Source organism: Chiloscyllium plagiosum, unplaced genomic scaffold (assembly GCF_037043375.1).
Source record: "Chiloscyllium plagiosum isolate Xiang-an unplaced genomic scaffold, Cpla_swu_hap1 HiC_scaffold_25, whole genome shotgun sequence".
Taxonomy (NCBI): domain Eukaryota; kingdom Metazoa; phylum Chordata; class Chondrichthyes; order Orectolobiformes; family Hemiscylliidae; genus Chiloscyllium; species Chiloscyllium plagiosum.
Window position 1 is genome coordinate 16,503,016 of NW_028270163.1, and position 25,938 is coordinate 16,528,953.

At 42.0% G+C, this 25,938-nt stretch overlaps 1 protein-coding gene across 1 annotated transcript in view; it reads left to right on the forward strand.

The window, feature by feature from the left end:
• Positions 1-25,938, forward strand: part of dnah9 (dynein, axonemal, heavy chain 9) — a 528,899-nt gene that overhangs the window by 129,163 nt on the left and 373,798 nt on the right. Inside the window, exons 28-29 of the mRNA XM_043714478.2 lie at positions 1,215-1,319; positions 23,996-24,153. Of these exons, the coding sequence (XP_043570413.1) occupies positions 1,215-1,319; positions 23,996-24,153 (263 nt within the window). The remainder of the gene's footprint in view (positions 1-1,214; positions 1,320-23,995; positions 24,154-25,938) is intronic.

The following is a 25,938-nucleotide window of genomic DNA, read 5'->3' on the forward strand; positions in this document are numbered from 1 at the left end:
CTATTCATGATTTTTGAACACCACGATCAAATCTCCTCTTAACCCAAGTGCCAAAGAAATGTTGATGCGTTCACTGTTTCTCTCTTCACAGATGCTGCAGGGCCAGCTGAGTTTCTCCAACACTTTGTTTTTATTTCAGATGTCCAGCATCCACAGTTCTTTCTATCTATTTTACTGTTTAATCCACTGCCATTTCTCTTCCAGGTATGCCCACTTTACAGAAGTTCTGCACTTCTATCCAACAGATTTCCGTTTCAACCTCTGAACTTATTTACATTCATCTCCCTGCCAGTGTTTGATAAAGTGTTTGCCAAAATTCACTTTCACAACAACGTCTTCCACTGTGATTGAGGAATGTACTCTACATGGATTCCAATTGAAATTCCATCCTTCATTTTTTGAATCCACCCTCTATTACATTTATCTCTCTGAATTACAATCCTTCTTGGACAGCTAGTCTTTGCCATATCCTAAGACCCACGTTTGATAGATTACAAAATCACATGCACACTATTGATCTCTGTCTTCATCAGCATCTCTGTGCGCTACCTCAAAGTTGTGCTGGTCTCTAGCTTCATGTCTTTCCTTGACGCCTTAAGGAGAAATACTTCCCAGTATTAAGGAATGCAAGCTCCAATAATAACAGGTACCAATAACCCTTTGAATCCTTTCTCTCCTCCCATTCCCTGGGACTCCATCCCTCTTCCTCATTCTGAGTTCCAGAGGACCTGAAATGCTAACTCTATTTCTCTCCCACAGATGCTGCCAGATCTGTTGAGTTCCTCGAGCACTTTTCTTCTTGTACCTTCTCTTAACTCTTTCTACTCCAAGAAAAGCATTTCAAACTTCTCTGGTCTCTCCATAAAACTGGAGTTCTTCATCACGGGTACAATTCCAGTAAATCTCGTTCTGCATTCTTTCTCCAGAATCAGGAAAAGATTTCTCTAGCTGAGACCTAACCGATGTTTCAGAGTGATTCGTCTTTACTTTGTTCTCTTTGCTTTTTATTAACAAAGTCAATGAACTTATGTGCTTTCAAAGCACTCTCAATTCATCTTGCCACCCTCAAAGATTTGTTGACATACACTACCAGGTCTTCCATTTTGCACTCCATTTAGAAGTGTTTAATTCAATTTGTTTTACCTTTCCTTGTCATTACAACCAAAGTGTATCACTTCACAATATTGACTCTTGCTTTTTTTCTTTCCCCACAGTCCTGTGGTAATATTTACAAAGGTCTGGCGCAGACTGGTGCCTGGGGCTGCTTTGATGAGTTCAACAGGATCTGCGTTGAGGTGCTGTCTGTGGTAGCTGTGCAGGTGAGTCAAGGCTCTTTGTTACATGCAATTGTCGAATGAAACAGCACTGAAAGAAGTCTTTCAGTCCATGTGACTGTTAGCTCCTCTTTGAAAGAACCATCCAGTTGGTTACACCACTACTGCCCTTTGTCCACTTTGCCACTTTGAATATTTATCCAGTTCCCTTCAAAAGTTAAAATTAAGTTTGCTACCACTGCTCTTCAGACAGAATGTTGTAGTCCAAATCATTATCCACTGTCTCCCTTGTCATTCCTTGCATTTGACTTCACCCTTGTGATGTGCAGCAGTGAAGGTCGCTGGCTATAATTAATTTATTCCAAGGTGGTATTGCATTTTGCAATCTGGAAATAATACTACAATGCATGAAATGTCTCCCAGTCACTCTGTTAGTGACCGAGTGTGCAAACCTGGACTGACGCACACTTGCAATTTATTGTATTGCTGTTCACTGGGACTTAGTGACCAATGACTGTAAGATTGAGTTAAAAAACAATGTCAAATGATCCAATGTGTAATGATTGTATTTCCTCTGTCCTTAGTTAATATTCTATTATGTTTTGTGAGTATGATTTTGAAACCTGACACATTTATAATAGTGAAATGCCAAACTACCTCTATGAAGGTCAATTCTTCCTAGTTTTAATTTTATTCATGGGAGAAATAGAAAGGCTTATTTCTTTAATTCTTGCCTGAGGGGGTCTATGAAGCTGAATCTACAGAGATTTTCTATTTCACCTAATGTGGTTAGGTGTACTGTCATAAATCTGCCTTAGTCTAAATGCCTTGATCTTTTGATGTAATGTGCTTGTGTCTAATCTGGACAAATCAGTTGTGTACCTGCAGGTCATAAATGATGTGATTTTGCCTCCAGCGTGGTATTTTACTCAATGCGTCAAAGAGTATGTTATCCCTCACAACATAAGAAATCAGGCGTGGATCTTGTGGCATTGAAGACATTTATTGCAGCCAGCAATTATGTATTACCATTGCATTCGCAGGCACGTATGGGCCTGTCTAACACTGAACTATTAGATGATAAAGAGCTGCATTGAGCAGCATATATCCAGTCCAGTGTTATGCATCAAATGATCTCAGTTAAGAAAGAATATAGTAATTTTATTCCTTTATTTCCCATGCAATAATATGGTGAAAATAGCATGAGTATACTCTTATAAGTAGACTGACATGTGAATCCTGTAATATTGCACAATCATAAACATATTTCCAGTACATAGGAACCTTGCTTTTAAATCTCTCTTTGCCCCAAACAAATGGTGCATGGGAGAGGCTAAAGTTGAGATTGAATTCACAGAATGACCAAGTAGAGATCTGAGATTTGAGAAGCAACTGTACCACTTGGAAATTATATTCCACTTGGATCATTGGCAGACTTTCACTTCCAATGGGGCAATTAGAATTTCCTTGCTTCGGGTGTTGTTGATAGATGTTGAAATTGTTGGAAGAATTCTCTGAATTTTCATCCAGATTAAGTTTGAGGACAAGAATGTGAAAAGGTCATGTTTGTCATTAAATAATTGAATTAAATTGTTAAAGTGGTGGTCAGGTGATCATAGTTGAAAATATCACCAAAAGGCCATCTCACATAGAAAGGGTTCCAATCCATTTTTGTGCAAGCATATCCTGGAGCTTTTAAAAGTCAATTTTGATGAGTCATAACTTCTGAAACAATCAATATCTCATTTGTTACTATTTGGAGTCAGTAAAAGAGCAGACAGCAGGATTCTTTCTGAAGGTGGCTGAAATAGAAAGAATAACATCAGGAACAATGCCATCACTGACTCCCTGGGTCTTGCATTTGTTTATGATTAGCAGCTGGTAACTAGAGATCTATTAGTCTTCAAGTCCAAACTTGCTTTTTCAGAAGTCGGCATCAATGTAACTATGACAACCTTCATGCATGTCATGAATTCTTCACGCTGCTTTAATCTCTTTGAGCTTCCTTCTTCAGTGAATGAGTCCATTTCTTTCTAGTTAATCAGTGTTCTAATGTAGACAGCATACTCACACTTTGAAGGACTTGTAAATGGGCAGAAGTTGAATGTGCGTAATACTGGCAGAATAGAGATACTGCGACTAAAGTCTATATTTGGTACTGCTGGAATAGGGATTCTTGGCTTTAAAATTTGCACGCAGTACTCAGTACTGTTGGTACAAAACCCCTCATAAAAGGTAGACATAGCAGAGGCATTGCTTACACTTTATTGGGAACAGGAATAATGGCAGACAGCTGTTTATGTCTTACAGCTATTCAAGGAAACAAGAAATTTTATTGGAAACCAGTATTAGAGGCAAAATGAACTTTGATTTCAAATATATAGGCTATTTAAGGACAGCATATATTTTTTCACAGGCAAATTGTGTCTGACTGCTGAGTATGTCCTTTGCTATGGTAACACAGATGGTTGGTTCAGGTAATGCCATACATGTTATGCTTATGACCATTGAGAAGACATTTAAAGCTTCTTAAACAGATGGGAGTCCTTGGAATTAAATGACAATTAGTGGCATAGATTTTTTTAAAAATGGATCAGAGTCTGAAAGGAGAGTATGGCAGTGACCAATATTTTTCAGACTGGAACATGATTTGCAATTGTGTTCCCCAAGGGACAGTCCACACCTGCTTTCAATTTTTAAAAACCTATCCTCAGCATTTGCAAAGGATGTTAAGTTTTGCAAAGTGGCATTAGTGATGAAGCTGGTTTTAGGTTTTAGGTTTGAGGAAGACAGACTGAATGCCAAAGTGGATAGAAGTATAGCAGATGAAACTGTATGCAGAGAAATGTGAAGTGATGCATTTTAGTTAAAAATTACACAACACCAGGTTATAGTCCAACAGGTTTAATTGGAAGCACTAGCTTTCAGAGCACTGCTCCTTCATCAGGTGGTTGTGGCGCTGGAAAAGCACAGCAGGTCAGGCAGCATCCAGAGAGCAGGCAAATCGACATTTCGGGCATGAGCCCTTTATCAGGAATGTCTTTTTAACATCATCCTACTCCAGTACTTGCCTTTTGGTGTCCAGTTGGGTTCGACTTCATGCTTTCTTGCTTTCATTCCTGTCTGTCCATTTGTATCACTCCTGCAATAACCTCTCTTCCTGCTTCCTCTAGAGACCTTACAGACTCTATCCTGATCTTCCTTTCTCACTTATACACTGTCCCAACAACACTACCCAAACACAAAACATTACACTCCATAAGTGCACTGACAACACCCAGTTCAGCCACTCTATTACCTTGGTCTTATCCTGTTTGTCTGGTGTTCAGTTTTGGGTTAGGCTATTGTCGTCGGTCAAATACCCTTTTATGTTTCTCTATCCATTAATTGCATGCTGTGGCTAACTTTGTGAGGGTGAAGCTGACTTTGCCATTCTATATCTTGGTAAAATCTTGGACTTGTTATTCTCTTCATCACCAACACTATGAACTTTCACCTCTGCAATGTAGTCAAGCTTTGAGCCCATTGTTGGCTGAAACCCTCATCAGTACCTTTGTTACTTCCAATCTTGACTATTCCCAGGCTCATTCAAACAGTCTACCACTTTAAACTGCAATAAACTTCAACTCTGCTGCCTGTACCCTATCTCACACCAAGAGCCACTTGCCTGTTGCCCAGTGTTCACTGACTCATGTTGGTTCCAGATCAGAATGAGCTTTGAATGTAATGCTTTTACTCTTGTATGAAGTGCCTCCATGAACAAGTACTTCTCTATCCCAATTGCATCCTCCAGTCCTAGAAGTGTCAAAGATCTGAAATTCCCTTTAAATATCCCTGATTTCTACTATTTCAGTGTTACTGCATATGCCTTTACCTGGCTAGTTTGGAATTCTTTCCTAAGCATCTCTGATTCTCTGTCTTCCTTTTAAGATACTGCTTAAAATGTATCTCTTTCCCACTTGCCTGAATAACTTGATGTAGTTATGTGAATTTTGTTTGGTAATGCTTTGGTGGCAATATGTATAAATGACAGGAGGTCATCCTTACTGGAGATTTTTCTGCCTTCAATGAAGTTGTTCATTCAGTTCTCTCTGGCAATTCTTTATACTTGAGCCTGGGCAGAGTTGGTGGACTGTAAGACTATAGAGTGCATTTCCAACAGGAATTAGTGGCCAATTGAGCTGATTTGCTTGTCTGCCAAAACCTGGGTGAATGATTTAGGGGCCAGAATACCTGCGTCTCCAAATAGCTAACTCTGACAAGGTCACAGCATGATCTGGGACCTTCTAATTTCTGTGGTTCAATTAATTTTCTTATTTTCAGTTTGTATAATACCATTTTCAAATCTGTACAGAAGGGATGATTTGTCTGATATGGCATAACTGATGTGCTGTGTCAGATTCTTACAGAATCATAAAGATTATTGCGCAAGGGTAAGTGATTTAGCCTGATTGTTGCTCTTCAAATGGAATAATTTTCTGAACCCTATTCCTTGTACCTTCCCCATATGTAAGATGTATGATTAATATTCAACTAATTCTCTTCTAAATGGAGTTTTAGTCTTTTTTCCCTCAGTGTTGAAGTAGATATTCATTTTCAAATGAGAAGTGATATATTTTAACGTCATGAGGGACATGTTCAGATAGGTCAAAGCACAAATCATTTCCTGCCCTTCACCACTTTCCTACTCTCCTAAGCATTAGTATTGTAATACGTACATGCTTTTAAGATGTACATCTTGAGCCTTTTAGTTTCAGATTTTATTTCCTAATGAATGGTAATGTGACATTCCAAATATGAAAAAAAAATTTGAAAGGAAGTTCAGTATACTGAATAGTGGGTATACTCAGTGTATACTTTACACATCAGAAGCTGAAGCCTGGAGTTTGATTCTCAGTAATAAGGCGATGAATGTGTTCTACCTGCCTCTGAAACTCTTAGAGATAGTCCTCATTTTGCTCAGAGCACCTTCAACCTGCTTTGACATGGTTAAATGTTGTATCACTGGTACATGTTTCCAAGTAAATGGATACCTGATGAATTTTGCATTTTCCACTTATGGTTATCAACATCAAGTTGTTTTTAGCCAACTCGTTCCAATTCCAATTGTGTAGCATGGTGCCTCAGTGGTTAACACTGCTGCTTCACAGCACCAATGACCTGTGTTCGATTCCACCCTCAGGTGACTGTCTGTATGGAGTTTGCATGTTAGATTACCTACAGTATGGAAATACCAACCTTCCGAAGAGTAACCCACCCAGACCCATTCCCCTACCCAACACTTATCCCTGACTCATGTACCTAACACTATGGGACAATTTAGCATGGCCTGCACGTCTTTGGATTGTGGGAGGAAACCCAAGCAGACACTGGGAGAATGTGGAAACTCCACACAGACAGTTGCCCGAGGCGGGAATCGAACCCGGGACCCTGATGTTGTGAGGCAGCAGTGCGAACCACTGAGCTACTGTGCCGCCCACGTTCTCCCCCTGTCTGTGTGAGTTTCCTCCGGATGCTGCAGTTTCCTCCCACAGTCCAAAGATGTGTAGGTTAGGTGGATTGGTCATGGGAAGTGCAGAGTTACAGGGATAGATTGGGGTCTGGTTCTGGGTGGGACGCTCTTCAGAGGGTCTGGGTGGACTCAATGGGCTGAATGCGCTGCTTCCACACTGCAGGGATTCTACGATTCTATGAATGCTCTTCTATAATATTTGCTCAATGATGCTATTGTTCCAATCAACAAGGTTGGAGATTGGCAAAGATAATGGTATTAATCTGGTTTGGAGAATGAACAGGTGCCTGTGGAGACCTCAAATTGATGGAAGACAATTGCAGCGTAATTGTGTTAAAGTTATGAAGTCTTCGATAGCATAAGTAGTGAAATGAAAAAAAAAATGTGCCTGTGTTGACTATAAATTGTATCTTTCCCTCTACATTTTGCACGTGTATCTGGTATAATATTAAGTAAAATTTTGAGGTTTGATTCATCTGCTCACAGTCTTGGTTTTTTTGTTTTGCTAAATAACATGAAGTTAGCAGGAAGTGAGGAGTGTGAAGAGTTGTAACTGTGAAGAAAATAGAGGTGATGAAGCAAGAGAAAAGCACAGTTTCTGGAATCATGTGGAAAGAAACCAAATTCTAGGGAGCGCACAACCTTAGTAGAAGCAGGCAGGCATAATAGGGAATAGTGGTGAGGGATATTCAAGAAATACCCAAGTTAATCAGTGAGGAATGAATGATGAGAGACCCTCTGAGAACAGAAGTGAAGCAGGAGAAAAACGCAAACTACAGAAATGAATAGAGGAAAACCTTGTTTAAACAGATAGAAAGTTGGAAGAAGTTCAACAAAATCAAAGGATTCTTTGGGACCTTGAAGAATTTTGATCAAGAAGTAAAGTTTTGTTTGCTGAAGTATGAAAAGCAAGATGCCAGGATGGGGTCAAGGTTTGAAATGCATGTGTGATTCATGGCCGTATCTGTAAGATTGGGCTGCTGATTTTGCAATGTGGCTCCACCGATTTATAGAGCCAACACGGTTACCGATAACAGACTGGTTGAGCTGTCAATTTATTGTCACCACTATTTTTTTCAATGAAGGTTGGGAATGATTTCATAGGCCCTATATTTGACATTGAATAGAAAGATGTGTAATAAATCACAGTGGTATCTAGTAGCACTGCTGACTGTGCATTAAGAGGTTCTGATTTACATTGGCAGCAAATTTAGTAGTCACTGATATGAATTACAACACAGTATTGAATTAAGAATGAAGCAGCTTTGATGTTATAGAAATTGAGGCCCTCCCTTGATCGATATCTTATGCACTGCTTAGAAGTAAATAAGTAGATATGGAACTGCTTGGATGTGTTGTGTGAGCTATTTGCTTGTACAGTGCTTCTTAAGAACAGCACTGTCAAGATCTTTGCAGCCAATGAGATAAACACATTCCCGATGTGCACGCAACAAATCTCAAGCCTGTAACAAGGAAATATCTCAGGTGCTACCTTCTATCAATTTTTCTGTATATCTTAGAAACCTAGACAACAGTGAAGATCTATGCTAGTCTGGTTGCTAAGACATATGCTAAAAATACTGCGTACAGACTGTAAGACAAATCACAAGGTGCTTGATATTGTAAGAGCCCAAAGAACTCATAAAAGGTAACATCCAGAAAAGAAAATGTTAGGATTTTGGCCATTTGATTAGGGCTGATAAATGACAGAAATCCCTTGTTGAGGGCAAAGTGGAGGACAGCAGATAGAGGAGTTGACTTTAGGATGACAGATGCCACAGAGTGCCTGTGATGAGTGGTAGTCGATGTCCCCAAATGGCTCAGGTACCTTGGCAGGAGTAGTTATAAGAAGCAGCAACAGCAAAGTACTTTATCTGATGGGTGTTGTTGGAATAGTAAAGGTACTTGTTCAGCACATTACCATGTTTGGGCAGTGACGACAGTGCAGGGATGTTCATAAGCAGCATTAGTCATTTAAAACTGCACTGATGCTGCATGGTGTCCCGCATTCCTTGAACCCAAATCCGCCGTTTGGCCTGGCAGAAATGAAGCTGAGCTTGTGGTGGAGGCTGTTTTTGTGTGGACAGGGGGTGAGCAGAAAGGACGAATACTGTAAGACCCTGCTGAGTGGAGTAAGAGAACTCCTTCTCAGACAGTTAATACAGCAACAAAAATCCATCCTTTGAAAGGATGGGGTAGTGAGAGATAGTGAGCCTGTTATTGGGTAGATGTGTGCCTGGCTTAGCTGGTTACTGGAAAGGTGAGAATTGATAGCCATTTGGATGGCCATATGATAAGGCAGATTATCCTCTGATCAAATTGTGTGTTAACACGGGATTGCCAGCAAGAAATATGTGAATTTATTTTCTATATTCATATGTATGCAATTATCCTTTTAATCAATTTACTACAAGTGACTAGGTTAGATTCCCTACAGTATGAAATAGGCCTTTCAGTCCAAGAAGTCCACAGTAACTGTCTGAAGAGTAACCCAATCAGACCCATTCCCTATATTTACCCCTGACTAATACACCTAACACTAGCATGGCCAATTCACCTGACCAGCACATCTTTGGATTGTGGGTGGAAACCGGAGCACTCTGAGGAAACCCATGCAGACACGGGGAAAATGTGCAAACTTCACACAGACAGTTGCTCGAGGTGGGAATTGAACCTGGATCCCTGTCGCTGTGAGGCTGCAGTGCTAACCACTGAGCCACCGTGCTGCCCAGAGTGATGAGTGAGTTTAGCAGACTGATTTGAAGACGCTGGTTGCTCTTGTCTATGGTGTTAGAGGACTCTTTGGTGGTGTCATTCTTAATCTTTCAGTTCTTGCTTTGTATATCCATTTGTCAAGTTTATTTGGAAACTGCACAGCACTCTCACAGTTCAGAAAAGTCGAATAGCTTCCACATCACGGACTGAAGAGACTGCAACCTGATTCGGTTCCAAAAGCAACATGTGACATTGGCAGACATAATAGACTTTCCTATCACACCTGTCACTCTGATGATCAGGTTGGAGAAGGCAAGATTACTGAATCAGTGCTTAATGAGTTTCGAATCTGAATTATTCTTCAATGTTTAATTCAAGAATACTGCCATCATTAACAATTCACTTATAGTACACAGCTTTTCTAACCAAGTCTGCTTAGAAATTGGGTATCTCATTAAAAACTTCTAGTTATTTCATTGCACTGTGTTGAAGTTCTTGAGTCTAAAGAAATCGGTATGCGTTATGCTGGGGGTTTCTTGTGATTTGGGATAAGGGTCAGTGCTGCCCATTGAAATCAAGTCTGTCCAGTGAACAGCTCTGTCCAATTGTTGATGTTGGGAGTGTTTATTAACTCCAAACATGTTCAAGAAACGTGCCAAGAAAGAAAACTGAAAAGAAAAAAAAATCCCTCTTGCTTGTTTCCCTAATAATAATGTCAAATGAAATTCCTAGAATCCCTTCAGTGTGGAAAGCGGCCATTCGGCCCATCAAGTCCACATGGACCCTCCGAAGGGCATCTTGTCCAGAACCACACATTTTATCATGGCCACCCCACCTGGCCTGCACATCCCTGGACACTGTGGGCAATTTAGCATGGCCAATCCACCTAAACTGCACATCTTTGGACTATGGGAGGAAACCCACGCAGACACAGGCAGAACATGCAAACTCCACACAGACAGTCACCTGAGGGTGGAATCGAACCCAGATGCTGTGAGGCTGCAGTACTGAACCACTGTGCAGCTCTAAATTGCTCTGTCTTAAATAAACAATGTTGATCAGAATGGCTTTTGGACTCCATTTTTATCATCATGTGGAAAATGGCTCTCTCCTCCATGGAATTGGAATTGAGGACCTGATAGATAGTTGATCATGTACTCAGTATTATAATCTGTGGCCTTGTTGTACTTCTCTGCCATATTGGAATGGTGTTTCAGCTATGTAATTTCCAGAAGGGAATTTTGTGTTCGTTATGATCACCTCATTGAGTGATATAAAGGCAGGAAGATGAACTGTCAGGGATTGGAATAGGCCAAATGTAATTCAAACTTTGTAATTGTTAGTACCACAAAATGTTTGAGTGTGCAATGATTAAAAGTACAATAAGGTATAAAAATGATTATTTGTTGCAAACAGTTTTGGGAGTATGGATGCTCTAAGCTAATGATCAATGAGAGCTTACCTAATTAATCCATATGGAAAATCATAACATCCACAATTTCATCAATTATTTCAACATTTTTGACTCCACCACTACATTTGGATATCTATTTCACATGTCACTTACTTTTGTGTGATGAATTTTCTTAACGTCAGTTCTCCAAGTATCTCCCTCTAGTGGCTAGGGAGAGTAAGAAGACATTAATGTTAGTAAGAAGTTTGTACTGGAGAAAGTACTGGGGCTGAAAGTTGATACATTCCAAGAATCTGATGGTCTTCATCCCAGACTGTTGAGAGAGTTAGTTATAGAGATAGCCAATGCATTGGTGATTATAAAGCTAAGTAAGAATGTGTGTTGTGAGGAAGATATGAACCAGCTTCAGGAGGTTTTGAACAGATTTAGCGAATGGGCAAGAACAGAGCAGATGAGATACAATGTGGGAAAATATAAGGTTATCTACTTTGGTAGGAGAAACATATGGACAGAGTATTCTTTAAATTGTAAGATATTGGAAAGTGGAGAAATACAGTGGGACCTAGGTGCCCTACATGATTTGGAGATGCCGGTGTTGGACTGGGGTGTACAAAGTTAAAAATCACACAACACCAGGTTACAGTCCAACGAGTTTAATTGGAAGCACTAGCTTTCAGAGCGCTGCTCCTTTAAGAGGTGGTTGTGGAGTATAAGATTGTAAGACACAGAATTTATAGCAAAAGTTTGCAGTGTGATGTAACTGAAATTATATGTTGAAAAAGACCGGGATTGTTTGTTAAGTCTCTCATCTGCTAGAATGACCATGTTAGTTACAGTTCTTTCAAATGTAAATCGCAAAACCTTTTTAAAAGTTATATTCTCAAGTGAACTTTAACAATTGGTGTCATGTTGGCCCAGATAATGTGTTGAAGCTGTGAGCTTCCCTGTGTGAGGCTGTCTGTGTCACAATAGTCAGTCTGATTCTAATGTAAAAAACGGATTTACAGAATCTTACATGGATTCATGCAGTTTTTGAGCACTCTACACTAGCATTCCACACAATGTTGGCATTGCGGCAACAGCCTCAGTACCCAACACCAACAACTGCCGATCTCCGAGCACCGTCCTACAACTCATCCGCTTTAACCTTGATCACAACGTCTTCACCTTTGACAACCAGTTCTTCATCCAGACAATGGAACAACCATGGGGACCAAATTTGCACCCCTATATGCCAACATTTTCATGCACACGTTCAAACAAGACTTCTTCTCTATGCAGGACTTCCAACCAACACTATACACCAGGTACATTGACGACGTTTTCTTCCACTGGACCCATGGCGAGGAGTCACTGATAAAACTACACAGTGACATCAACAAGTTTCATCCCACCATCAAACTCACCATGGACTACTCTCGACTATCTGTCTCATTCTTGGACACATGCATCTCCATCAAGGATGGGCACCTCAGTCTACCGCAAACATATGGATAACCTATGGATGCTACACTTCTCTAGCTTCCACCTGAAACATATTAAACCAGCCATTCCCTATGGACATGCCCTACGCATGCACAGGATCTGTTCAGATGAGGAGGAATGTGACAGGCAGCTGGAAGTACTCAAGATTGCCCCCATAAGAACAGGGTACGATGCTCAACTCATCACCAGTTCCGACATGCCATAACAAGGAACCATAATGACCTCCTCAGGAGACAGACACGTGCTGCGACCGACAGGGTAACCTTTGTTGTTCAGTACTTCCCAGTAGCTGAAAAACTACACCATGTTCTTTACGACCTGCAACGCATTATCAATGAGGATGGGCACCTCACCAAGACCTTCCCTACACCACCTTTAAACAACTACCAAACCTCAAACAGATTATTTTTCATAGCAAACTGCCTGACTTTCAGGACAATACCAGACAACAACCTTGTCACGGTAGACGCTGCAAGACGTGTCAGAATGTTGACACGGATACCATCATTACGCGCGGGGACACCTCCCACCATCTACCTGGCAGGTACTCATGCGACTCAGCCAACATTGTCTATCTCATACGCTGCAGCCAAGGATACCCTGAGGCATGGTACATTAGTGAGACCAAACAGAGGCTACGGCAACGGATGAATGGGCAGTGCACAACAATCACCAGACAGGAGTGTTCCCTCCCACTCGGAGAACACTTCAGCGGTCCAGGGCATTCGATCTCAGACCTTTGGGTGACTGTCCTCCAAGGTGGGACAGGCAACAATTTAAAGTGGCCGAGCAGAGGCTGATAGCCAAATTTGGTACCCATGGGGTTGGCCTCGACCGGGACCTTGGGTTCATGTCACACTGCAGGTGACCCCATTGCACTATACATACACACACGCACACACACCCTTACACACATGTGCACACACACCCCTACACATACACATGCACACACTCCTACAGACACACACACTCACGCAGACCCTGTTTCATGCGCTCACACATATACTCACACACGCACCCTCTCACAGGCTTACAGCCCTTTACACACATGCACACACACGCTCTTTCTCTCTTTCTCTCTGTCTCTCTCTCTCACACACACACAGACACCCATAATCGCACCCCCCCCCCACCCCCAACACACACATACACACACACCCATATGCACCCATACTCATATAAGTTTGTGGGGCGAATCTGTACTTGCAGAATTACATTTTACTTTGCTCAAAAACTGCATGAATCCATGTAAGATTCTTTAAATCCGTTTTTTAGATTAGAATCAGTCTGACAGTCTCACACAGGGAAGCTCACACCTTCAATACACTATCTGGGCCAGCATGTCACCAATTGTTAAAGTTCACTTGAGAATTTAACTTTTAAGGAAGTTTTGTGATTTATATATGAAGGAACTGAAGCCAACATGGTCATTCTAAAAGATGAGAGACTTAACAAACAATCCAGGTCATTTTCAATATATAATTTCAGTTACATCACAGTGTAAACATTTGCTATAAATTCTTTGTCTTACAATCTTATACTCAACAACCACCTGATGAAGGAGCAGCACTCCAAAAGCTAGTGCTTCCAAATAAACCTGTTGGACTATAACCTGCGTATTGTGTGATTTTTAACTAGGTATCCTTGTTGATGAATCACTGATGGCTAGCATGCAGGTGTAGCAAGGACTTTGGAAGACTAATGGAAGGTTATCCTTTGTAGCAAGAGGATTTAAGAACATGGGTAGTGAAGTCTTGCTTCAATTGTATAGGAGCTTGGTTTGACTGCACCTGGAGTACTGTGTGCATTTTTGGTCTCATTATCTCAAGAAAGAATGGAGTGCAACAAAGTTTCAACAGACCTGTTCCTGGGACAATGGGACTGTTGTATGAAGAGAGAGAACAAAGTGGGCTTGTATTCTCTAGATCATTGAAGAATGAAAAATGATCTAATTGAAACTTACAGAACACGTAAAAAGATAGATGGGGAGGTGGGATGTAAGATATTTCCCCCATTGGGGAAGGAGTCCAGAACCATGGGGGAACAATTTAAAAATCATGTCTATGATGACGATAATCTTTTTTAACTCCGCGTCACCATACTGAGTTGTAAACTTTTGAAATTCTGTACTACAGAGGGCTGTGGAAGATCAGTCTTTGAGTATGTTTAAGGTAGAGATTGATAAATTTATGATTACATATGGAGTAAAGGGTTATGGAGATGGAGTAAGTAAGGCATATTGGTATGTTAAAGAAGCCATGATTGTACTAAATGGCAGGGCAGGCGTGATGGGCTGAATGGCCTATTCCTGTTCTTGTGTACCTATGAATCTGTGGTTTGACTCCTGTATTTTCATTTCATGTAATCTTCCAGTTAACTTTTTTTCTATTTTCTTGATTTAAAGAAAGCTGTTGTAAGGGCTTAGGACCCCAGAGCAACATTGTCATGGTACCTTGGAGCTGCACATCAAATTGCACAGTATGGGCAAAGTTAGAATAAACTACAATGACACACGTCTACATGTAGGAAGTGAACCTCGAGAGCATACTGACATGCATATAGGAAGAAGCTAGATTAGTCCTTACCTAAAGTAACTGCAAGATCAGAGCCTGGTATTTCTGAGATTACCATATATAGCAGTATTTAGTGTAGAGAATATATCAAATAAATAATGTTACTTTGAAGTCTTAGCCTGAAGACAGTATTTGGCCTTGCCTCCTCCTTGACTACTCTGTAGAGAACCTGAATCATAGCATGGGATCAAACCACACGATAAAATAAAAGCCCCATTTAGTCAGCCCCTTTTTAGACTGAAAAGCCCAGATTTCTCTACTCTATGCACATAACTTAGACCTGTGCCAATTAGGGTCTTCAACACAGGAACAAATCTCTTCAAGCTTTCCCACCAGAACTGGACTCAATATTGAAGGTGCAGTTTGACTTGAGGACAATGTAGTGTAATCACTATCTCCTCTGATTTATATTCTAACGACCTATTGTCATGCAAAATGCTTTCTTGGTTGATCACTTTTCTATATTGGTTAGCGTTTTGTACATTGAGTCAACTGAAACTCCTCAATCTTGCTCAGCTTTATATTAGGAACTTGAACATCACTTTATGTGGCATCTGTTTTTCTTCTGATCTGTAGCAGCATATATTTTGCTGTATTAAATTCCATCAACCATTATTTGGGCCACACACACACAGCTTGTCTTTCTAATGTTTTTTGACCTGTCTCATTTCACTACCCTTTCCAGTTTAGATTTGTGCAATTTACATTCTGAATCTAGGCCAGTGAGCTAAATTTAAAAAAAAAACAGCCCTGATCCCTGAAACTTTGCAGTCTTCTGACTCTCCTATTGAAAGTTGCCCCAGTGAGTATTTATTGTGTCCTGGTCTTCAGACAGTTTATTATCCATCACTAGCTTTCAAACTTTGTGCCCATAACAATGAACATAACAAATAGCCTTTTGCCGACAGCACCCAGCAAGTTTTACTGTATGAGTTTTACTGTAAACAATTGTGTTTATTTGATTATTAAAGTGTACAATACATAGAAAAGCCATTTGGCCAGTTATGCCTGTGCTGACCATTTGGTTAATCCCATGACCTTGCTCTTACCATATAAATCTCCAACTTTTACCACATGTTGCCATTTTTCCAATTTTCTTTGAAAAGTGATGTTTAACCAGATCAAACTAAATCCATACTTCTGGATTAGTGGTGCTGGAAGAGCACAGCAGTTCAGGCAGCATCCAAGGAGCTTCAAAATCGAACTGCTGTGCTCTTCCAGCACCACTAATCCAGAATCTGGTTTTCAGCATCTGCAGTCATTGTTTTTACCTCTAAATCCATACTTGCTTTATAATACCAAAGAAGTTAGTCAGACTAAACTCCTCCTTCCTGAATCAAGAAGTTTGACTGTTATTGTTTCTGATAATACTGAAGCTTACTCTTAATCAACTAACTGGAGGAGGAGACTCGAGAAATATCCCCATTTTGAATAATGGAGAAACCCAGCATGTAAAAATCCAAAGCTAAAACATTTGCAACCATTTTCAGTCAGAAGTGGTTGTTGCTCCTCCTGAAGGTCCCCAGCATCATAGATGAAGGTCTTCAGCCAATACGATTCACTCCAGGCTGACAGGTATGGAACCTGACAATACCTTGATGATAGTGCTGAGAACGTGAGCTCCAGAATTAGCTACACCCATAAACAAGCTGTTCCCAGTACAGCTGCAACACTACTAACAACAGCATCTACCCAACAATGGGAAATTATGCAGGTATATTCTGGTCACAAAAAACTGGGCAAATCCAGTATGGCTAATTGCTTCTCCATCAGCCAGTTGCTTCTCAATCACGAGTAAAATGACGGAAGGTATTTTTGACAGTGCTGTCAAGTGGCACTGCACATCTGATTTGGGTTCCAACAGAGCCACACCATTTTTGGTTTCATTGAAGTCTTGATTAAAGATGGACAAAAGAACTGAATTCAAGAGCAGAGCTGAGAGGGACCATCCTTTACATCAAAGTTGCATTTGAGTCTGAGGGGAATCAAGGAACACTAGCAAAACTGAAGTCAGTGGGAATCAGAGAGGAAATGAACTCCACTGTTTGGTAAAATATCTCGCACATATGAAGATGGTTGGGTATTGTTGGAAATGAATACACTCAGTTGACAGACAGCAGAGCAAGATTCCGCAGGGTTATGCCCTGAGTCCAACTTTCTTCGACTCCTCCATCAATAATGTTTCCACTGTCATAAGATCAGAATTGGGAATATTTCCGGATAATTGCTCAATGTTCAGTAGTGCTTTCATCTCCCAAGAGCCCAGATACAGAAGCAGGCTATGGTAATGTATGGCAAGACCTAGACAGTACTCTACTTTGGGCTGTTAAGTCGCAAATATATGCCAAACAAGTGCCAGACAATGACTATCTGCAATGAGGGATCATTGAATAATCTCTCCCTGACATTTCATGAAATTACTGTTGCTGAATCCCAAAGTATCGTGGTTACAAAAACAAGCCATTGGCTGTGAGCTTTGTGATGAGTAACTCCCCCACCTGACTCCTCAAAGCCTGTCACCCATCTGTAAGGTACAAGTCAGGAATGTAATGGAGTACTTGCCTGGATGAATGCAGCTCCAACAATCCTCCAAATATCCAACATCATCCAGGCAAAAATAAGCCCATTCAATCATCAGTCCATCTGCTGCTGTAACCATTCACTTGCTCCAACGCTGATGAACACTGGCAGTAGTGTGTATCATTTACAAGATGCATTGCAGCTCCTCACCAAGGCCCCTTCGGCTCCACGTGCATGACCACTACCACCTAGAAGGACTAGGGCTGCAGACACATGTCCAAGGACCCTTTTAAGTCTCACACATCCTAACATAGAACTGTATCATATTTCCCTCACTGTTGCTGGAGCAAACTTCACTTCCTAATCACATTCTGACAGTACCAGCACTAGGTGGACTACAGCAATTCAAGAAGGCAGCTGACCTGTTCCAGAGCAATGAGTAATGGACAACAAATGTTGGTTTTGCCAAAGATGCCCAGATCTTATTCAGACTAAAGATAAATCACTGACTCATTTTAACAGAGCTATATAAATAGTATTATACTTGATGTAATAGAGGTAAATATGAAAGTTTAATAAAGTTGTTTGTTGAAGCTTGAAAATTTTTTAAAACATTAATGGGATTATCGGATATTCCTCTGGTCATTCCAGCAACACTGCTGTTTGCTTGGAAGTTGTGTCCTGCTGCCTCCTGAGGTGCTTTTTAAATGTGCCACCAGGGGGAACCATCCATCAATGGATATGTTTGAAAAGAGAACACGGCTTAAATAGCCCTTATCTTTGTTTCCTGTTGATACTGACAATTATTAGTTGGAGCTGATCCAATGTCTGTTTAAATTCAATTAAAATTATCCTCAGGCACATTTTGTACAGCCGGCCCCGCAGTGTGCTCAGCCCCTTGACTTGGACAGATGCTGCCATTCTTTCGGCATAACTGGATCAATATCGCGGAATTTCCTACCTCTCTCCACGTTTCCTGAATGTCTGCAGTGGTCCAATGTAGCAGACCTCCCACTACCTTTTTAGGCTAGTTGGTCAATGGCAATGAATGAAGTCTCGCCAGTGATGACACTCTGTGGTGCCAATTCTGCTTTGCTCTTTACTACTGTCTCGCGTGGCTCCAGGAGTAATTGTGTACACATTAGAGCTTCACACCAGAAATTTAAATCAATTTGCTTACTCCCATGGGCCAGGGAGATACTTGAGATAACAATGGCACTGTCTGAAGAGGAACAGGAATATGCCTGGTGTTCAACAAAAGATTGACCTGAGAATCTGTAGATCATGAAACATGAGGATTGCATCTGCTTTTGCTGTTTTTTTTTTCTGGTTGTACTATGCAAGGTCAGCAGGAAAGCAGGTCACCTGTTTGGATAGACAGAATCTCGTACCACTCTGGTTTAATCTCTGGTGTTTCTCCGCTTTATACGAGTGAAAAATCACCCCTTCTGCCCACTTGGGAACAGATTCTGAGGCCCATTCTCTTAGACTATAACGTCTCCATTCAGAATATGGCGTTTGATCATTTTTGAAGCAAAATCATAAAAAAAATCTTTCTTCTGTGGTAGAAGCCATTGGCTTTTTTTTCTTATGTTCTTTTTTTTCCTTTTTTTTTAAAACCTCCACACTACCGCCTAACTGCGGTAGTGCTTATTTTTTTCCCCAGCCCCCATGTTGTGTGGGTGCAGGTGTGAGACACAGTGAAAGACACAAGGTGCACGAATCTTTATTCAGTTTCCACCACCAGGAAGAAAGGAAACACCCGAGTGGCCAGTGACAAGCACTGCCCTTAAGCTATTGGTTCTTATCTTGGCCTCCCCAATCCCCAACTCTATTGGTGACCACTTACATTCAATTTGGAGGTCAGACTGTCAAATGTAACTCCACAGCCTAGATTAGAGTGGTGCTGGAAAAGCACAGCAGGTCAGGCAGCATCCGAGGAGCAGGAAAATCGATGTTTCGGGCAAAAGCCCTTCATCAGGAATAGAGGCAGGGTGTCTGCAGAGTGGAGAGATAAATGAGAGGGAGGGTGGGGGTGGGGGGAAAGAAGCATAAAGTACAATAGGTGAATGGGGGTGGGGATGGAGGTGATAGGTCAGAGGGGAGGATGGGGGAAGGTAGCAAAGAGTACAATAGATGAATGGGGATGGTGATGAAGGTGATAGGTCAGAGAGGAGGGTGGAGTGGATAGGTGGAAAGGAAGATAGGCAGGTAGGACAGGTCATGAGGGCAGTGCTGAGCTGCAAGTTTGGAACTGGGGTGAGGTGGGGGAAGGGGAAATAAGGAAATTGTTGAAGTCCACATTGATGCCCTGGGGTTGCAGTGTTCCGAGGCGGAAGATGAGACTTTCTTCCTCCAGGCGTTGGGTGGTGAGGGAGTGGCGGTGGAGGAGGCCCAGGACCTCCATGTCCTCAGCAGAGTGGGATGGGGAGTTGAAATGTTGGGCCAAAGGGTGGTGTGGTTGATTGGTGCAGGTGTCCCAGAGATGTTCCCTAAAGCGCTCTGCTAGGAGGCGTCCAGTCTCCCCAATGTAGAGGAGACCGCATCGGGAGCAACAGATACAATAAATGATATTGGTGGATGTGCAGGTAAAACTTTGGATGTAGAAGGCTCCTTGGATGGTAGTGAAAGAGGAGGTGTGGGTGTAGGTTTTGCAATTCCTGCGGTGGCAGGGGAAGGTGCCAGGAAGGGAGGGTGGGTTGTTGGGGGGCGTGGACCTGACCAGGTAGTCACGGAGGGAACGGTCTTTGCGGAAAGCGGAAAGGGGTGGGGAGGGAAATATATCCCTGGTGGTGGGGTCTGTTTGGAGGTGGCGGAAATATCATTGGATGATGTGGTTTATGCAAAGGTTGGTAGGGTGGAAAGTGAGGACCGGGGGGGTTCTGTCCTTATTATGGTTGGAGGGGTGGGGTCTGAGGGCGGAGGTGCGGGATGTGGACGAGATGCGTTGGAGGGCATCTTTAACCACGTGGGAAGGGAAATTGCAGTCTCTAAAGAAGGAGGCTATCTGGTGTGTTCTGTGGTGGAACTGGTCCTCCTGGGAGCAGATACGGTGGAGGCGGAGGAATTGGGAATATGGGATAGCATTTTTGCAGGAGGTAGGGTAGGAAGAGGTGTAATCCAGGTAGCTGTGGGAGTCAGTGGGTTTGTAAAAAAATGTCAGTGTCAAGTCGGTCATCATTAATGGAGATGGAGAGGTCTAGGAAGGGGAGGGAGGTGTCAGAGATGGTCCGGGTAAATTTAAGGTCAGGGTGGAATGTGTTGGTGAAGTTGATGAATTACTCAACCTCCTCGCGGGAGCACGAAGTGGCGCCAATGCAGTCATCAATGTAGCGGAGGGAGAGGTGGGGAGTGGTGCCTGTGTAACTACAGAAGATGGACTGTTCTACATAGCCAATAAAGAGACAGGCATAGCTGGTCCCCATATGGATGCCCATGGCTACCCCTTTGGTCTGGAGGAAGTGGGAGGATTCGAAGGAGAAATTGTTAAGGGTGAGGACCAGTTCGGCCAAACGAATGAGAGTGTCGGTGGAAGGGTACTGTTGGGGACGTTGGGAGAGTAAGAAACGAAGGGCTTGGAGGCCCTGGTCATGGCAGATGGAGGTGTAGAGGGATTGGATATCCATGGTGAAGATGAGGCGTTGGGCGCTGAGGAAACAGAAGTCTTCGAGGAGATGGAGGGCATGGGTTGTGTCTCGAGTGAATGTGGGGAGTTCCTGGACTAGGGAGGATAGGTCAGTGTCAAGGTAGGTAGAGATGAGCATGCTGAGACAATGGGTCAGCCAGGGTGGTCAGGCTTGTGGATCTTGGGAAGGAGGTAGAATTGGACGGTGAGGGGTTGGAAGCTGTGGGTAGGAGGTCTCCTGAGGTGATGAGGTTCTGTATAGTTTGGTGATGGGGGTGGGGTCATGGTCGAGGAGGCGGTAGGAGGACGTGTCTTCGAGACACCTAAATGTTTTTACCTAAATGTAACTCCACATACAGACCAGTGGTTTGACTGCAGATCCTATTTGAAACAGGGAAGTGGTAGCTCCTAATGTCTCTGCCTTCATGTATTGGTTTTGAAAGGGATGGAGAGAGATTCAGGTCTGAATAAACACTGTGAAAGCAGTGAATTTTGCCAAGTTTGAGCACTGCCATTTCTCAACGCATTTTGCTGGAAGAAATTAAATATCAAAGGTTTACCTGCTTTATGTGTGTAACCTTGCTGGAAAATACCCATGTAGCACCCATGGACAATTTTGCACTTCAAAAAGGTTCATGAGACATGAGGTACTTTTAAGTGTACGCAGGACAAAAGATAAGACACTGCTTAAACTTGAGGCTTTTTCTTTTTACTCTGCCTGATCTGAAGTACAGGTGAATTCAAGTCTTGCTTCAATTGTATAGGAGCTTGTTTAGAGTACCGTGTGCACTTTTGGTCTCCTTACCTCTGGAAGGTTATTATTGCCAAAAGATGTCGTGTTACAAAGATTCACAAGGTTGTTCCAGAGCGATTGGGTAAACTGAGCCGATATTCTCTGGAGTTTAGAAACATGAGAAGTGATCTCATTGAAACATGTTGGATTCTGAAGGAGTTTGGTCGGGTAAATGCTGAGCGGTTGGTTCACCTTGGGAAGAGTCTCGGGAACCAGAGGGCACAATCTCTGATTAAAGCTGTGCCAGTTTAAAGTTGAGATGAGGAAGAATTTATTTTCTCGGCAGGTGAGAGTCTTTGGAACTCATTGCCATGGAGAGCTGGGAGGACAGATTCCTTGTGTATATTTTAAGACTGAGATAGGTTCTTGATCAGGAGAGGAATCAAGGGCCCTGGAGAAAGGGCTGGAAAGTGGTCAGGGGGAATGCTGGATCAGCCGTGATCCCATTGAATGGTGGAACAGGCCCGATGGGTCAAATGGTCTACTCCTGTTCCTCTTTGTTACGGTCTTAAGGTCTAATTATGTTTCCCCTGGTTGGGAATCTAGAATGAGAGCATAATTCATGAATAAAGGGTATGCTAATTAGGACCAAAATTAGGAGAATGTTTGTTAACTCAGAATCTGAAGAATTCTGTGTACCCTAGAGGATTGTGGAGGCTCAGCCTTTGAGTATTAAACATACTGAATTCCAGATTGATGAATTTCTGATTACTGATGCCTTAAATGTTTGTGGGAATCGCCTGGGCAAAAGGAATTGTAGTAGGGGAGGTTTATTATCATATTCAGGGATATGGTAGCATAATGGTAATATCACTATGCTAGTAATGCAGAACCCCAGGCTAACATTTTGAAGACATGGTTCAAATCACATCTTGGTAGATGGTGAAATGTAAATTTGATAAAAATGTAGAATGAAAAATAGCTCGTCTAATGTTGACAATGAAATTACTGTTGATTTTTGCAAAATCCCAGTTCAGTTGAGGGAAGGAAATCTGCTATCCCTACCTGCTCTGGCCTACATGCGACTCCGAACTGACAGCAATGTGTTTAACTCTTACCTGGCCTCCAGGCAATTTAGGGATGGCAATAAATGCTGGTCTGACCAGTGATATCCACATTCCATGGAAAAAAAAATTAAAAGGCTAATTGATCAAACCTGATTATATTAAGTGGCAGAATTGGTGTGATGGGCTGAATGGCCTACTCCTGAATTCCTATTTCAATTCCCCCACTTAATGGATTGTCAGCAATGAACATGACACAAACCATAAGAAAGATCACTTCAACATGGTCTTCTTGTTGTTAGTACACTCAGTACATTATTGTCTCTCCAAAATGTTAGGCTGCTCATTGTTATTGAACTCACAACAAACCACAAAGTAGTGCAACTGTAATTTAATGAAAATGCTCATTGTGGTCCATGGATCAAATTGTTGGTTTGATTCTGATTACTTTTGATGCTCATTGCACTTGTTTTAAACCCTGGGCGTGGATTTTGAGAGAAGTAAACAGAACTACCATATATACTCAAGTAATAGTCGATCTCATTTAAAGGTCCACCCCCTATTTTTGGCCAAACTATCTGGAATTTCCCATGTATCTATAAAAGTCGACCCTAGTTCTTCACAGAGAACAGATCAACATTTCTGTGTCAGTGTGTCAGCCTTCCCGCTCCACTCCAGGTTTCCAGAATCACAGCAATTTGTTGTGTTTTTTTTCTTTATTCTTTTAGAGATCAATTGGGCTTCTGCTAATGATACGGTATGAGTTTTGACGGGTATGAATTTTAGCCACTCAAAAGTAGTATCCAAGTAATAATTGGCCTCACAAATTTAACCTTAAAAGGTAGTCAAAAAAAATTGACTATTACTCGAGTATTTCTAATATAGAAGGAACTAGAAACCTAAGTTGTAAGCGTGGAGCAGACATTTTAAAGCATTACATACAGCACCCAGACCATAATCTGTTGTACATCTCGAAACTAATGTCCTCTCTGCATGGAGATGAGATACAAAAATTGACACCAGTGCTGTCTGGTGGTGATCAGAATTTGACAGATTTGTCTGCTGTTGATGTCTGTAAAGGTGAAATCCATTCAGGATGCAATCCGAGACAAAAAGAAACGCTTTAACTTCATGGGTGAAGAGATCAATCTAACTCTATCGGTTGGCATCTTTATCACAATGAATCCTGGTTACGCAGGACGTACAGAACTTCCTGAGAACTTGAAGGCTCTTTTCAGGTGAGTGCACCTTTGCGCTATCCCCAGTGAGGTCACTAGGAATAATTAATCCATTGCCATCCAATTGTGGGCATTTAGCAGCCAGGAATTAGAGTCATAGTCATGTACAGCACGGATACAGGCCCTTCGGTCCAACTTGTCCATGCCGACCAGATATCCCAACCCAATTTAGCCCCACCTGCCAGCACCCGGCCCATATCCCTCCAAACCCTTCCTGTTCATATACCCATCCAGATCCTTTCTAAATGTTGCAATTGTACTAGCCTCCACCACTTCCTCTGGTAGCTCATTCCATACACGCACCACCCTCTGCCTGAAAAAGTTGCCCCTTAGGTCCCTTTTATATCTTTGCCCTCTCACCCTAAAACTATGCCCTCAAGTTTTGGACTCCCCCCACTCCAGGGAAAAGACTTTGTCTATTTATTCTGTCCAGGCCCCTCATGATTTTATAAACCTCTATAAGGTCACCCCTCAGCCTCCGACGCTCCAAGGAAAACAGCCCCAGCCTATTCAAGCTCTCCCTATGGCTCAGTCCAAGATTATGTGATACCATATGGAATTGAGTATTGAATGAATCAATGGGCCATACCGCTGTCTCACAAAAGCTGTGGTAAAAGACATTATGAAATAATTGAAGAGGTTTTCTGCAAGAAGCTGATCATTTAGATTCGGTATCTCAATTACTCTTCAATTGTCTGCCTGAAGACAGGTCTGAACCACTGTTCCACAATCTCTGCCAAAACAGTTCCCAAATCCACCTCAGCAGTAATAATGGCTGAACTCCATACTGTTGGCACCAATTTGCTCTAAGCAAACCTTGGATATTTTGGTGGCCGAGGGGATGGATAAGCAGAGAGGTGAAAGGTTATCAGATACAGTCAGGAATGTGGAGTAATCAGATCAGTCACGGTCTTGCTGAAAATGGTGGAGCAGGCTCATGGTCTTGAGTGGCCTCTTCTTGCCCTTCATTACAAAGTGGAGGCAGTGGCTTAATGGTTATGTCTCCAAGACTAGTAATCGAGAAACCCTGGCTAATGTGTTGGGAAATGGGTTCAAATGCCCCCACAGTGGATAGTGAGACTTCAATTCAATAAAAAGTCTAGATATAAAGCTAACCTGGTAGTGAATGCTCTTGGTTGTCAATGCAAAAATTCATCTGGTTTGTTAATGTCCTTTAGGGAATGAAATCTGATGTTCTTATCTGGTCTGGCCTATGTGTGACTCCAGGCCAAAAGGAATGTTGTTGACTCTTAACTGTCCTTTGGATAATTAGGATGGGCAATAAATGCTGGCTTAGTCATCCCATGAACAAATAAAAACAAAATGTACAGAATTTGTGGAATATTTTGTCACCAAAAACACTTAGGAATGAATTTCCTTCTTCAGGAGGGAACCTATGCAGAAACAAAAGCTACATGGACATATTGCCATTCCGTCCCTGAGCCCGAAGCTGTTCTGTTCAAGTCCCACCTTGTGAGTTGATGGCCAATGAAAGTGGGTTTGACCAGATATGTTAAGTTTCAACCTCAAAATCATTCAACATACCCTGGCGCTAGGTAGTAAAAGTGTGAGGGATTCCATGTGATTGAAATAAAATAATTGCCTCAGCCACCACAATCCATGGTGCACGACTGCAACATGCCTGCAAAAGTGCATGTTGTCACAGCAACTCTGACTTCTGGGGGTACTGATTGGTTTATTTGCCTGGAATCTGTTGCCATCATCTTTATAAGGAGGAGAGTTCTAAAGGTGCACCACCCTCTGGGAAAACTGAATCTCCTCATC